The sequence below is a fragment of the Electrophorus electricus genome, chromosome 2, assembly GCF_041902795.1.
Source record: "Electrophorus electricus isolate QZ-2024a chromosome 2, ASM4190279v1, whole genome shotgun sequence".
NCBI lineage: Eukaryota > Metazoa > Chordata > Actinopteri > Gymnotiformes > Gymnotidae > Electrophorus > Electrophorus electricus.
This window is the reverse complement of record NC_137498.1, coordinates 30,729,235-30,743,239: the sequence shown is the minus strand read 5'-3', so window position 1 is coordinate 30,743,239 and position 14,005 is coordinate 30,729,235. Positions and strand designations below refer to the sequence as shown.

At 48.7% G+C, this 14,005-nt stretch overlaps 2 protein-coding genes across 11 annotated transcripts in view; one reads left to right on the top strand and one right to left on the bottom strand.

The window, feature by feature from the left end:
• The window catches only part of dock6 (dedicator of cytokinesis 6), a 54,824-nt gene that overhangs the window by 16,956 nt on the left and 23,863 nt on the right, over positions 1 to 14,005 (bottom strand). For 8 of the 9 annotated variants that reach the window (XM_035529093.2, XM_035529094.2, XM_035529097.2 and 5 more), the window contains exons 3-23: positions 11,747 to 11,916; positions 11,576 to 11,644; positions 11,054 to 11,180; positions 10,697 to 10,909; positions 9,999 to 10,084; positions 9,789 to 9,855; positions 9,453 to 9,602; positions 9,164 to 9,244; positions 8,674 to 8,830; positions 8,459 to 8,583; positions 7,951 to 8,044; positions 7,651 to 7,813; positions 3,390 to 3,507; positions 3,074 to 3,144; positions 2,838 to 2,976; positions 2,343 to 2,444; positions 2,137 to 2,223; positions 1,794 to 2,025; positions 1,402 to 1,566; positions 951 to 1,120; positions 417 to 518 (exon numbers count right to left, since the gene is read on the bottom strand). In XM_035529093.2, coding sequence (XP_035384986.1) covers positions 417 to 518; positions 951 to 1,120; positions 1,402 to 1,566; positions 1,794 to 2,025; positions 2,137 to 2,223; positions 2,343 to 2,444; positions 2,838 to 2,976; positions 3,074 to 3,144; positions 3,390 to 3,507; positions 7,651 to 7,813; positions 7,951 to 8,044; positions 8,459 to 8,583; positions 8,674 to 8,830; positions 9,164 to 9,244; positions 9,453 to 9,602; positions 9,789 to 9,855; positions 9,999 to 10,084; positions 10,697 to 10,909; positions 11,054 to 11,180; positions 11,576 to 11,644; positions 11,747 to 11,916 — 2,688 coding nt within the window. The remainder of the gene's footprint in view (positions 1 to 416; positions 519 to 950; positions 1,121 to 1,401; positions 1,567 to 1,793; positions 2,026 to 2,136; positions 2,224 to 2,342; positions 2,445 to 2,837; positions 2,977 to 3,073; positions 3,145 to 3,389; positions 3,508 to 7,650; positions 7,814 to 7,950; positions 8,045 to 8,458; positions 8,584 to 8,673; positions 8,831 to 9,163; positions 9,245 to 9,452; positions 9,603 to 9,788; positions 9,856 to 9,998; positions 10,085 to 10,696; positions 10,910 to 11,053; positions 11,181 to 11,575; positions 11,645 to 11,746; positions 11,917 to 14,005) is intronic. The other variant, XM_035529100.2, reaches the window with a different exon arrangement.
• On the top strand, positions 5,418 to 6,983 carry angptl8 (angiopoietin like 8). 2 transcript variants are annotated; one of them, XM_035529104.2, is made up of 4 exons: positions 5,418 to 5,816; positions 6,044 to 6,193; positions 6,453 to 6,569; positions 6,663 to 6,983. In XM_035529104.2, the coding sequence occupies exons 1-4, from the start codon at positions 5,541 to 5,543 to the stop codon at positions 6,672 to 6,674; spliced, it is 555 nt and encodes a 184-aa protein (XP_035384997.1). In that variant the 5' UTR covers positions 5,418 to 5,540; the 3' UTR covers positions 6,675 to 6,983. The 2 variants fall into 2 exon arrangements, with proteins under 2 accessions (XP_035384997.1, XP_035384996.1); XM_035529103.2 differs by having other exon boundaries at positions 6,453 to 6,982.

The window sequence follows — 14,005 nt, the reverse complement described above, 5'->3', positions numbered from 1 at the left end:
TAAGGATGTGATTAAGATAATCTTATCCCTCCATTACTTAACAGAGCGTAAAGATTAATATTAGGAGAGGTATGATTAAGGAAATACCAGATGTCATATCACGGTACAGAGCATTACTCCAACCTCAAGTGGTTATAGTATGGTATTACTAGATCTTCAGGGAGTTATAGTATTGTATAGAGTACTAACAGAACAGTACAGGTGATGACAGGGTTTACTGGAACAGTAAAATATAATGACTGATGTTAGTAAAGATTATTAGAGGTAGAGGTTATTAATTACATGGTAGAGAATTATATATAGGATAATTAGGACAGGAGAATGTGATATTGGGTCACAAGCTATTTATGGAACAGGTGAGTGTTGTTGAGGTACAGGGCATTAATAGCATAGGGGTATGGATTAAGACGGAGCACCTGTTTGAGATCACAGCTGGAGTTGGGGTTCCTGCGAAGCACGGCTCTGGGGCCGCCAGGAGCGTAAGCAGGGTTTACCCAGGAATGAGAGCGGTCTATTCCCTATTCACCCAGTGAAGGGACAGACAGACAGACACACACACACACACACAGCGAAAGGAAAGGACACAGTCAGAAGGGCACCGATCAGGAGGTAAGAGTCGAGGCAGAGACTGGGCTGACTGATATGGAGGAGTGTGCTGGCGCATGGGCACTCCGGGAAGCAGTCACACAATGGAGCGCTGCGTTTCTGTGCAGGACGCAGCAGGAGCACGGCCTCGCATGTCTGCTCCCAATGGTCCCCTGATCCTCTCATCCCACATAAACAGGAAATCCAGCAGCAGGCAACACACAGAGAGCTCTACACAGGAAGCACCACACAGCCCCATGCTCTGCACACAGCACGCTGCATCACACGCATTTCAAAACTACACCCATCTCAGGCTGGGAAAGAGACAGAGCCTGCAGACTGGGAGAAGGAGAGGCAGGGCCAACCTTGTTGCCGATGATCCTCTGTACCTCCTCATCAGGTGAGGTGGGGGTGGAGGCCAGGTCAGGGTTGGAGTTGCTGATGCTCTTGGAGCGGGACAGGTGGAGGCTGGTGGGGCGGCCTGTTGCCCGGGACAACGTGGCGTAGTGGATAGGAAGGTCGTAGGGAGGCCCGCCTATTGCACAGGTAAGGGAAGAGTTAACACCCACTCCTGCTGACATGTGACTTATACGGAATGTCCATTTTCAAAAACCTCAGTTGGTAAAATGCAAATATGTCCCTGAAACGATGCACTGCACGAAATTAAACTCAAAGCCAAGCCATGAACTTTGACCACACTAATCTCATACAAAAAGGGTTAAAAAGAAAATATATTTGTGAAAATTTGAGAAAGCAGCAAGCCAACTTTTCCTTCATCTAGCTTGAGGCTAAAACAGATTTGACCAGGTGGCTCACCAGAAGGGGGCGACACAGTCTCAGTGGTGGGCAGATGGAAACAGTAGTGGACATAGGAGGTAAGGAGGCTGCTGCGGCCGTGCTGGTCCTGGCTGCCCTCCAGGTTCTTATGGATCTGATTGACCAGCAGAGCCATGGCCTCGAAGGCAGCACGACCCAGGTTTACTGGGGGGGAGAAGAGAGAGAATTACCCCACACACACACACACACACACACACACACTCTCAAAGCGAAAGAGATATTTACGAGAGAGAAAGAGTGACAGGGAGGATTACTGCACATGCACACACATGCACGTACGCACACACACGCACCCACATGCACAGATTTGGCTTGCCAGGAGAGCGAGTGGCTTGTGGGAGTGAACGATAGGTGAACAGTTCGTGACACACCGATCTGGCCAGCGATGACAGGAGGGTGGACAATGAGCAGGATGAGCTTGTTCAGCAGCTGATGTAGGAAGCACACACAGGTGTCCAGCAGAGCCCCCTTCAGGGCAGCCATGCTGGCCTTCAGCTCAGCCTCCACATTGGCCTCTGTGATGATCACGTCCTTCAGCCGGAAAGGGAATGAATACTCCTCCAGGACATGGACCAGGGTGAAGAACTTATCCAGGTGAGGGTCCTACACACACACACACACACAAACACATGCACGCGCACATTAAATGCAAGGGTTCTGGCCGTCTCAAACCCCCGTTAACATCAGAAAGCAGGTGTTGTTCAAGACAGTCACCTGAGTATGAACAGAGGAGACAGCAGTCACTTCCACATTAAAGACACTTTTGTGATTATCCACCCACTTCATTCCTGGCAGCTGCACCTGAACAAACACACACACACCCCAGACATTGCACCTTTAACAGTCAGTGTGCTCAATATTACAAAGAGAAATCACAGCTCCTGCCTCAGGCCGAGGCGGATGCCAACCAGATGCCTTACGTCAGGGGTAAGGACGGAGTAGCTGGGTGGAGGTTTCTCCACAGACACAGGCAAGCTGAAGGAGCCCGTGCGCAGGCGTCCATGCTGCATCAGAGGGACCCACTGTGGAGAGATGAATGGAGCACTTACATTTATGGTATTTAGCTGACACTTTTATCCAAAGCAACTTCCAATTTTGACTGAATAGAATTTGAGCAATTGAGCAATTTGAGGAACAGTGGTAACTTCATGGTGTTGCAGCTTGAACTGGTAACCTTCTGATTACTAGTCAAGTACCTTAACCACTGAGCTACACCACTGAGCCTGTTAACCTACTCCACACAGCCATATTAATCCAGGGGACACATCATTACAACACTGTGTAACCAGTTCCATGGTGCTTAGGGAGACCAAGTGGATGCTGAGAAGAGGAAAGGCAGTTCTGGGGGGGGGTTATGGGGAGATTCTGAGAGGGGCAAGACTGAAGAGGGGAACAGAGAGGGGCAGGGCTCTCACAGTGTAGCCCACTGGTGTCTCCAAGGGTGTATTCTGCTTGGGCTGGCAGCTGATGTGGTAAAAGGTGAAAAGGAGATGGTGGTTGTCAGTCAGATTGGCAGGAATCTTCATCTTGACTTCCTCATAGAACTCAGGGGATCTGAGAATGGCAGGGAGAGGGAGGGAAAAACCATGTTGGTGTGTGAGAGCCAGAGTAATTAATACAGCTTATGTACAAAAACCTAAAAGAATCTTACTTGTCATGGTAGATGACTGGGGTGTATGCTTCTTTATAGAATTCTGAGCAGCTGGATTTTCCAAAGATGACCTTGTACAAGAGATACAAGAGCCCTTACAGCCAGGAGATACACCACTCACACTTCCGCTATTACTCTTGAGAAACAAACTGAACATTAAATGGTGGATAAGGACAGCATTGCATTTCATAACCTTTCTAACCTGAAGAGTTCAGAAATTGGCAGCCGTTTTCTGAGCGAAAAAAAAATTGTCAGGTCTCTCTCTCTGTGTGAGTGTAGTAAGTGTGTGGGTGTGTGTGTGTGTGCGCTCACTCACAGGCATGGCCTGGCTGGGGTCCTCTCCCTCCATGAACTGCACCTTCACAGCAATGTTACGCACGGAGCCCTGTCTGCTGCTGAAGTTCAGACTCTGAGGATACACGTACAACAGGTTCCTATACAGGGGGGAGAGATTATTATCATTGTTTTTATTGTGTAACAGCAATAACAATATTAATTTTAACAATTTAAATCTATTTTACCTTTTGTTTACCATACTAATTTCTTCATGAAAGGTTTGGCAATACAAGTGTAAATATTTATCAAGCCAATAAAGCACCAATGTAAGCAAAGACTTAATATTTACAGTGTTGACCCTTCTTTAAGACTTCGGCAATTCGCTTTGGCACGCTGGATACCAGTTTCTGGGCAAAATCTTCAATTATGGAAACCCATTCTTGTCTAATCAGTGCTTGGAGTTGATCACAGTTTGTGTTTTTCTTTGTCCACCCTCATTTTGAGAATAGACCACAGATTCTCAATGGGATTGAGATCTGGGGAATTTCCTGGTCATAGACCCAAAATTTCAATATTTTGTTCACCGAGCCACTTGGTTATCGCGTTTGCCTTGTGACATGGTGCTCTTTCATGCTGGAAAAAACATTGTTCATCACTAAATTGCTCGTGGATTATGGGGAGAAGCTGCTCATGGAGGATGTATTGATACCATTCCTTATTCATGCCAGTCTTCTTAGGCAAAATTTTGAACAAACCCACTCACTTGGATGAAAAGCAACCCTACACATGAATGGTCTCAGGATGCCTCACTGTTGACATGACACCAGACTCATGGTAGTGCTCACCTTTTCTTCACTGGACAATTATTTTTCCAGGTGTCCCAAACAGTCTGAAGGGGGCTTCATCAGAGAAAATAACTTTACCCCAGTCCTCTGCAGTCCAATCCCTACACTTTCTGCAGAATGTCAGTCTGTCCTTCATGTTTTTCTTGCAGAGAAGTGGCTTCTTTCCTGCACTTATTGACACAAAGCCATCCTCCAAATGCCTTTGCCTCACTGTGCATTCAGATGCACTTATACCTGCCTTCTGTCATTCCTGAGCAAGCTCTGAGGCATTTTTCTTTTGTGAAAACCAAAATTTGTCAGTCTCAAAAACTTTTGGCCACGACTGTATATTGTGTGTATAATATATATATATATATATATATATATATATATATATATATATATATATATACATACATATATATATATATATATATATATATATATATATATATATATATATATATATATATATATATATATATATACATACATAGATAGATAGATAGAGTGAGAGAAAAAAAAAGAGCCTGAACCTAAAACACGTGTTAAGTAGTTGTGTAAAGTGCACATGCACACATGTTCCATGTTACACCTTCCAGTGACCCCTGCTTTCAGGCAGCCATTTTAATTCCACAGGCAGTCCCTTAGCTGCTGTCCTGGGTCAGATGTATTGGGGCTGTAATGTGTGCAGGATTAGTGGAGGCCAGGCCTGGGAATGGCTGACAGAGACAACAGGGCCAGCATGACACACACACACACACACACACACACACGGTCTGTGTGGACATGGTCAAGGGCATGAAACACAGGCTGTGCTATTCTGGGCACAAACCTGACGATGAAGCAACTGTCAAAGAGGGCGACCTTAAAACGTGTTGAACTTTTCACCAAATCAAACATTGAACAGGTGACTGCAGCATGCATCAGCTCATAAAAAGTGGATTACAAAAATTGATTTCATGTGTGTACATACAGCTATATTGAGTTATGCAAAGGGGGTGTGATGCTGAGTGATCAGACTGGTAGGTTTTGACATTTGTCTGAATTGCACAAGTCAAGGGCACTCATGCGTGCATGTATGCGCGCGCGTGCGCACACACACACACACACTCTCACTCCAGATAGGCACAACAAACATGCTTCCTGCCACTGTGATTGGTCCTCAGCTCCCGTCCACACTGCCCACAGTGTGTATAAAAGCTAAGGAGACCAGCTAAAGAAGGCACGCACATACACAGGACTCATCGCTTCCACAGCTTCCATACACCTTATTTGAGCTTAGACACTTATACACTGCCTCTGTGGTCCTCGGACCACACCCCTTCACTTAGGCTCCACCCAAGGTGTGCCGCCTTAGCCTTGCGATGCCAGCCATCCTGTGCGTGTTCCTGTGTGTGTGGGTGCGGACGTGGGCGGCACCCTCCTCACCTGCATCAGTCGGCGAGGTGAACGTGCTGATGTATGGGGTCCTGCAGTTTAGTGAGTCACTGCACCACGTGCACCAGAGCACCGGCGACAGGCTGTCTCACGCGACTCGCGCCATCAGCCGCACCGAGAGCCTGCTGCAGCGTCTGGGACATGACACAGAGCAAGCGTCCCGTGCTGAACGCCACATCAAGGAGGGCCTCAGCCTTATCCAGGTGAGCGGGTGTGCACACGCATGCTTCGGAGTAGTGGAGTGAAGGGCTTCAGATGCATAAGTTCCAGAGAGATGGGAGGGATTAATGGGCCTCCAGCTCAGCTGAGAGCTATAAGCTACAACACAGTGGACAAACTCTGTACTGCAGCCAAGACAAACATATTCTGAAGTTTACGGAGAGCGGCTTGCTGGAGGGTGAGTGCACTGAGCGGCTGCTGTGCTTTTCAGGCCCAGCTGGCAACGCTGGAGACGCAGGCTCAGCAAACCAGAGGATTGGTCAACAGGGTGGTGCAGGAAGAGGCGGAGTTTAAGGACAAACTGGCCAATCTGGAGGCGAGGCTGAACAGTTCCACCCCTAGCAGGATCAGAGATCTAAAGGTGTGTATTCTGTGCTACATGTTGCTGAATATAGCAGTAGTTCAGCTGAAATACTAAAAATTTTAACAAAATGTACCGACAGCTCAGTGCCAATTCATACCAGCTCATATCATCAAAGTAGTTCCTGGCCAGAATGCTACCGCAGCTTACCCTTCTGTTTCCATGCCAACAAGCACAACTAGCCTTCATTCAACGTCACAGAGAATTAAGTCATCGTTTCGATGTCACGTGACCTGTTTGAAACGCCTCTCTGGGTCAGGAAGCGACGCAGAGGCACAGCATCCTCCTCGGAGAACTGAAAAGCTGGACAGAGGCACAGAGGCGATGGCTGCGGGAGCAGAACCAGCAGCTGGTGGAGCTCCAGGAGCAGAGCCTGGTGAGTCAGCAGGGCCACCCTTCCCTGCCCACCCCCAGGCCCCGCAGCTGGTAGAACAGGCCACTCACGCCAGGGCCTAACGTCTCTTCACAGGACGCGTGGTAACAGCCAGCCCCATCCTCATGCTGGGATGTGCTCCCTTGCCAAGGAGGTGCTGAGCTCTTCATCAACACTCCCATTATGGCGACCAAGCATGTGTACCAATACCAAATCCAACATGCTCTTTCAAAAACACAAGGACTTACTTAAACATATCTTAACCTTTTTGAGGAGGACTTACAGATATATCTTAACCAGCATGACATTTTAGATTTAATACACTGTGCTTTTGTTTTCTAACTTCATAAATTAAAATAAACTATGATTAGTAAATTATTAAAAAAATAAAACCTTTTTTGTACAAATTACTTTGTGGTGTGTTCTTCTGGTACACTAGCAAGTTTCTCTAGTATGGCATAAACAGCTAAGGAGACCCTGTGTCCTCTTCCTCACTGGTGCTGTTCTGACCACAGCACCAGGGCTGCTTGGGTCTTAACAGGGTGGTAGACCACACAACATTTATGCGATACTGACTCATGTACAAAACATAGCACTGAAATACAAAACATTTACATCTTACCTAGAGTGACTTACAATTTCAAATCACTGATTTAGACCAATGTAGTGTTAGGATTCTTGCCCAAGGACTCTTATTGTTGGTGGTGTGGTGCATTTTCCCAGACAGGGGACTAACCCCCAGTGCTCAGATTATCATATCCCTCACTACTACCCCACAAACAGGGCTGGGATCACTGCTGTGGGGAGAACAGCCCTACATAGAAACAGCATCTGGTTAGCTGTGGTCCTGTGGCTGGACACTAGTTGGGGGTGAATCCAGCTGAAGCCCACTAGATCTGGAAGGTCACTAGCTCAGACTGGACAAGGCAGCAGTGCGGGTACAGCTTCCAGCTGTCCAGGAGTTAGAGAAATAGCACCAGGTGTATAATGTGTTTTGACCTAAACTGACAAGTCCACAGACTTTACCAATTAGGTAACGTGCGTGTGTGTGTGGGCATGTGTGTGTGCATGCACGGGCACCGACCTGTACGTGGTGTGAGGAGTGTACACATAGCGGGCGGGGAACTCCAGCACCTCCTTGGTGGGCCGAACTCGCAGGTCAGGGTAGGGCTTTACATGCAGCAGCTCAGGAGACAGGCAGTAGGACGGAGCCTCAGCAGCAGGGGAGATGTCAATCTTTAACTGAGCTGGTGAGAGGGGAAGAGCGAAAAGATGGAAAGGTGCGGGGCGAAGATGGAGCGGAAGACTCCTAAATTAACATTTCCAACCCAAAGCACAAGTGCTACAGAGCCTTACAGTGGGAGGCAGGTGTGGTGGTGAGTACCTGTTACAGGCCTGAGACGCCGTAACACAGAGGATGGCCTCCGCATGTCTGCCAGGAACTTGTACAGATCCTCATCACTCAGCCTATCGCCCTCCTGCAGGACAGACAGACAGACACACACACACACACACACACACACACGCACGCACGCACGATGCATAGAATTTGAACTGGCATTTAAGTGCTCTCCCTGATAGATTTAGTTCATCATTCTTTCAGAGACATATCGATGAAATGTCAGTTGTCATGTCATGAGTTTTTAAGTACATGACATGTTAAACGCCAGGTAAGTTACCTGAGGAAGAAAAGTCTGTGAATGTAAAGCCAGAAAAAATTTTCCCAGGGCAGGACAGACACACCTGCACACCTGCACAGTCCTGTTTCAGCAAGCGTGCAGGTTCCAGTCAGTGCAGGTTTCTGTGTGAGTGCCTGTCCTACCTGTTCTGGGTCAACGGCGAAAACACTGCCTGTTCTTCCACCCACTGTAAGTGTGGTAAAGCAGACTGGCCTGTTTAAAGAAGTTCGTGACGGTCAGTGTGGCCGGCCGGAAGTTAGTGAAGTTGCACACGTCGTCTCCCACACTCATCCGTTCCAAGCCCTTCTTCTTCCTCTCATTCCATGTCCCCTTGCGCTCTGCAGGACAAAAACGGAAGCTCAGCTTGGCCTGCACCACACCCCGGAAGCGCAGAGCCCCTGCCCTTGGGAGGGGGATTTTGGACTGACCTGTGTCTGAGTCTGAGTCAGAACGCTCCAGGCCCCCCATACTGCTGACAATGTTGAGCAGGTGGATGGCGGTCCAGGCGAAGGGCATGCGGTAAAGTCCCAGCCTCCCGCAAGCCTGTTCTGCCTGCTGCCTCAGCTTCTCCAGCTTCTCTTTGTGCTACACACGGGGAAACACACACACACACGGGTGCATACACAAAAAAATTTGAAGTGAAAATGAGACACACTATCCATTATGCCAAAATCAACACTACTGCACCTCTACCTAGATGCAGCAGAGAGGACTCCACGACAGAAAGATACAGTTTACTGGACTTCGAACATTTCAAAGAACAAAAGCAAATATTGAGAAATAACTGGAAAGTAACATTATCAGACATTTATGGCAGACACATCTGTGGCAAAGCACCAGTGCCAGGACAGCGACACGTACACACACAAACACACGCGCGCACATACATGTACAGTATACACAAACACACACACTTACTTTAGTGGAGTCCGACTCCTTCATGACCATATACGGCTCACAGCATTCTCCTATGTCTCCCTGCTGCAGGACTTTCTCCAGCTGAAACACACACACACACCCCACCTGTGTTCAGTCCCACTTCACACCAAACAGAACAGTACCAGTATTTGCTGCATGAGTGCAAGAAGGACTGTGCCAAGTTTTGGCCCACATTCGTGTCTGTCCACCACTCAGCCTTATGCCCCTCAGTGACAGGTTTCTGAACATCCACCCCTACCTCACCCACAGCATCCCCTGGTGGCCATACCTTGATGACCAGGAAGATGTCGGGAGAGGGGTAGGTGATGGAGAAGATGGCAGATCGGGCAAGGGTGGAGATAGCAATGTGGGGGTTGTGTGGGCGGAGCAGACTCTTCATCTGGTCAGAGTTCAGATCAAAGTGGAAGTTCTCAGAAATCTGCAAACAGGCACAATGCGGGTGTGGAAGGAGACCGGACCACAGTTATTAGCAGCATGCAAACTCCAAAAGTATGTAGTCTAGGCACCAGAACCACTACGTGTACATATCAAAAGCATATGCAAATAACTACACATATTCAAACACCTACGTGTATGCAAATGAGGTAGACAGAGACACTTGTACCTTTTTCTTTTCTTTCACATCGTACAGGGCCAGAGTCCCAAATATTGGTTCAATTTCTATTTCGAACCTGAAGGAGCAAGCAGAGCAGGATACACTATCAGTCTGGCACGTGGGCCATCCAGCTGAGAGGCATCAGGTGAGCATGGCACGTGAAATGAGGGGCATGGGCAGGGCTGCAGGTGTGGACTGAGGACAGAAGACTGAACTCACTTGAGAGAGAGACACTTGACCATGATTCTCTGGCCTGTGTGCTCCCTGGGCACTTCAGGGAGAGAGCACCTCTCCACAGCCTCATCCTACCCAAAAAACATGCACACACACATACACCATGAGGCAGTGAGCTCCATGACGACAGTGCCATGGCAACATTGACACAGGCATTAGAGCGATGTGTACCCAGGCAGCAGATATGGTAATGAGAGGATACAATAATGCATCAGGAGAGGAGGAAGGGGGAAACCATCCACTTCATTTGACTGCTACTGTCAGGTTTGGGGCTGTTCCCATAGAGGAACAGAAAAAATAGCATGTTGCTTTGAACCCACAAGCACCCACACATGCACTAAGGCATTTCTCAACCGAGTCCAAATGGACCAGGAGCCAGTGCATAGTTTTGCTCTCTCCCAGTGGCTAAAGCACCTGACCCTGAATACCTGGTACAGAGGGACTGAGAGCTGGGTTAGAGCACAAACATGACCTGGCTCATAAGACCCTGAGGGCTGGGTTAAGAAACACACAATCCAGTCCTCAGAGAGCCTCACCAGTCCAGTTTTTTTTTTTGTTTGGTTCCCACACCCCATACAATTGAACCAGGCAATCAAGAAGCGCAGAGCTCAACTTAAGGGCTTGGGAGTACTGGAGTCCGGATCGGGGTGAATACGTGGAACCTGTGGGTTGAGATGGCACACCTCATCTGGTGCTGAGTAAAGGGCGAGGAAGTGAGGATTGCGCCCCTGCTGGCGGCACTCTGCATTGCGGTGGTCCACGTCCTCAGCAGTGGCGCGCTCAAGTAGGCAGGGGAGCAGGGCGTCGGGGGATGAGTTCTTCAAGTCGAAGACGCTGGAGGCCCAGCTGCCCCGGGGAGTGTCGTCCATGGACACAGACCTCCTCTTAGGATCATCCTAACACACAAACAACCACGTGAACATGCCGGCCTCAGTCATCCTGAGGCGCTGTCCTGTCTGGAAGCATGGCTATAGAGGACCACACCAGCACAGTGAACACACATATCACATGTGGCCTCAGTGTCAGCCACGTGACCTCACCTGCTCATCCTGCCGGTCAGAGGTGGCAGCCTCGTCCAGCTCAAAGGCCTGCTTGACGAGGCCTCTCTGTCGTTCCCTCTGCCGCTCGCTGTTGTGAGGAGTCTGTATGGTGCTGTAGTGCTGGAATCTGTGGGCGGAGCCTCAGATGTCAGCGCCATACCCCCAAACACCTTTTACAGCACTCCAAAAACAACCACTCTCCACTTCACCCCAAAAAAGTAACACTACCACAAAATGAATGAAAGACAAAGCTCAGCACATGCTCATTGATTGACCCTGGTTTCTACTGTTCTTAAGCCTCACAAATGGCTTTAGGTGAATGGGTGAAGTACTTTAAGACCAATTACAGGCAGAAATTACAACTGGGTAGGAACCGGACATCAACCACTGAACATGGAAAACGCAAATAAGACCATGCTGATTGGTTCCCATGGATTTGCATCATTGGCTAGCCCTGCCTGTTGGGAGTGAGGGCGAGGGAAAGGGGTGTCAAATACTGTACCAGAGAAGTGCCACACCCACCTTCTCTGGATGATGAGCCAGTCATCGGTGTAGACGGCCAGAGCATCCCGCACTCTACCATCCAGCGTACTGTCCAGAGGAATACCCCATTAATCTGAGCTGTCGAGCTATTGTAAGAGTGCATGTATGCACGTGAGTGCGCGTGTGTGTGCGGGGGCGGGTGGGGCATACTCTTCCTCAGGCAGTGCTGGCTCCAGAGTTGTGCACTCTCTTTCCTGCAAGATAAGTTCCAGGTCATCGCTGGGGAACTCCAGCAGCTGGCGGAGAGGCCCGGGCTCAGGGGTATGACTACAAATGTAGTCCTCATAGTCAACCGGCTCCACAACCTCCGTAAGAGGCACCTTGACAAGGGGTCACACACACACACACACACACACACACACACACACACACACACACACACACACACACACACACACACACACAATTCAATTCCACCCATACAGAGCCCAAGACACTTCCAGGCCAAGCAACAGTCCCTCCCCATCCAGGTCTCCCTGACTGGGACAGGTGAGAACATGAGACCTTTCTCTCATTTCTCTTCCTTTCATGTTTCTCTTTCCCTTTTTGTGGTTTCCCCTCCGTTTTCTGGCCATCTGAAATGGGTTCCTTTCGATTTCAGTTTTGGCTTTGACACTTTATTTGGTTCAACAAAAGATGGTTCTTCATTTACAAATTTCTGTCTAAGTGAGAGTGTATCAAGCACCCCAACACAACATCTATGGATATGGCAGCACTGAGAAGGAAAAGAACTGATCTACACTCTTGGGACCTGTCTGAAATATCCTGTTTCTTTGGAAACCTTGTGTTCACTACTACTTTTAAATATCTCTACATCTCTTGTTGGTTAGTCACATAGGGGGGAAAAATATATATACATATACACAAATATATATTATATATATATATATATATATATATAATTACACATACAAATATATATAGTGTGTGTATGTGTGTAATCATGTCTGTGTGTCTACAAACATGTAATTTAAGTTTTCTAAGCATAGTCCTAAACCAAAAACTAACCTCGGTAATCCAAAAGAAATGTTCCCTTTTAAGAACACTTACTTGCTTTGTGTAACAAAAAGGTAAGTTACTCCCACTTATCTCTGGGTTCCTAAATATGTACAAAAACCAACACAAAGACGGACAGTCACACCCTAAAGCCTTTGGGATGCTGCAGGTATGTGAGGGGGGGTGGGGGGTTTCACATCAAAATCAGAAAGGCTGATGGGGGCGGGGCAGTGGGGCTCATGAGGCCAGAAGAGAGAGTAATTGCGGTTTCTGATGATTACCACTTCCCCTTTCTGATTCCGCTCATAAGTCTCCATGGGAATGAACTGCAATAGTTCAGGCAAAATGGGTAAGAGTGTCTACAGAAGAATGTCACAAACACATGGCACAGCAGATTCCACAACGACGTGCGGAACATCCCGACATCATGATCTGCAGACTCAAATTGCGTGTGGAAGGTCATCTTTCATGTGGAGTTGTTATCGAAGCAAATACAGGGCATAACCATCATGTTTAGACTAGATTGTGATTACAAAGTATTCAAAACATGTAATAAAAGAGCAGCTGACACGCAGGCAGACACACACACACACACACACATGCAGGCAGACACACGCACACACACACACACACACACACACACACATGCAGGCAGACACACGCACACACACACACACACACAGGCAGACGCACACACGCACACACAGGCAAACGCACACACGCACACACAGGCAGACGCACACACGCACACACAGGCAGACGCACACACAGGCAGACGCACACACACACACACACACACAGGCAGACGCACACACACACACACACACACACAAACAGGCAGACACACACAGGCAGACGCCCACACACACACACACACACAGGCAGACGCACACACACACACACACACACAGGCAGACGCACACACGCACACACAGGCAGACGCACACACGCACACAGGCAGACGCACACACGCACACACAGGCAGACGCGCGCACACACACACACACACACACACACACAGGCAGACGCACACACACACACACACACACACACACACACACACACACACAGGCAGACGCACACACACACACACACACACAGGCAGACGCACACACACACACACACACACAGGCAGAAGCACACACACACACACACACACGCAGGCAGACACGTGCACACGCAGACACATGCAGGCAGACACACACACACACACACACAGGCAGACGCCCACACACACACACACAGGCAGACGCACACACACACACACACACACAGGCAGACGCACACACACACACACACAGGCAGACGCACACACACACACACAGGCAGACGCGCAGACGCACACACACACACACACACACACACACACAGGCAGACGCACACACACACACACACAGGCAGACGCACACACAG

Bases quoted from the DNA above. Each gene is read 5' to 3' on its own strand.
- angptl8 (XM_035529103.2), top strand. From the start codon at position 5,541: ATGCCAGCCATCCTGTGCGTGTTCCTGTGTGTGTGGGTGCGGACGTGG. The intron at 5,817-6,043 runs GTGAGCGGGTGT...TGTGCTTTTCAG, and splicing joins AGGGCCTCAGCCTTATCCAG to GCCCAGCTGGCAACGCTGGA. The intron at 6,194-6,452 runs GTGTGTATTCTG...TCTCTGGGTCAG, and splicing joins GCAGGATCAGAGATCTAAAG to GAAGCGACGCAGAGGCACAG.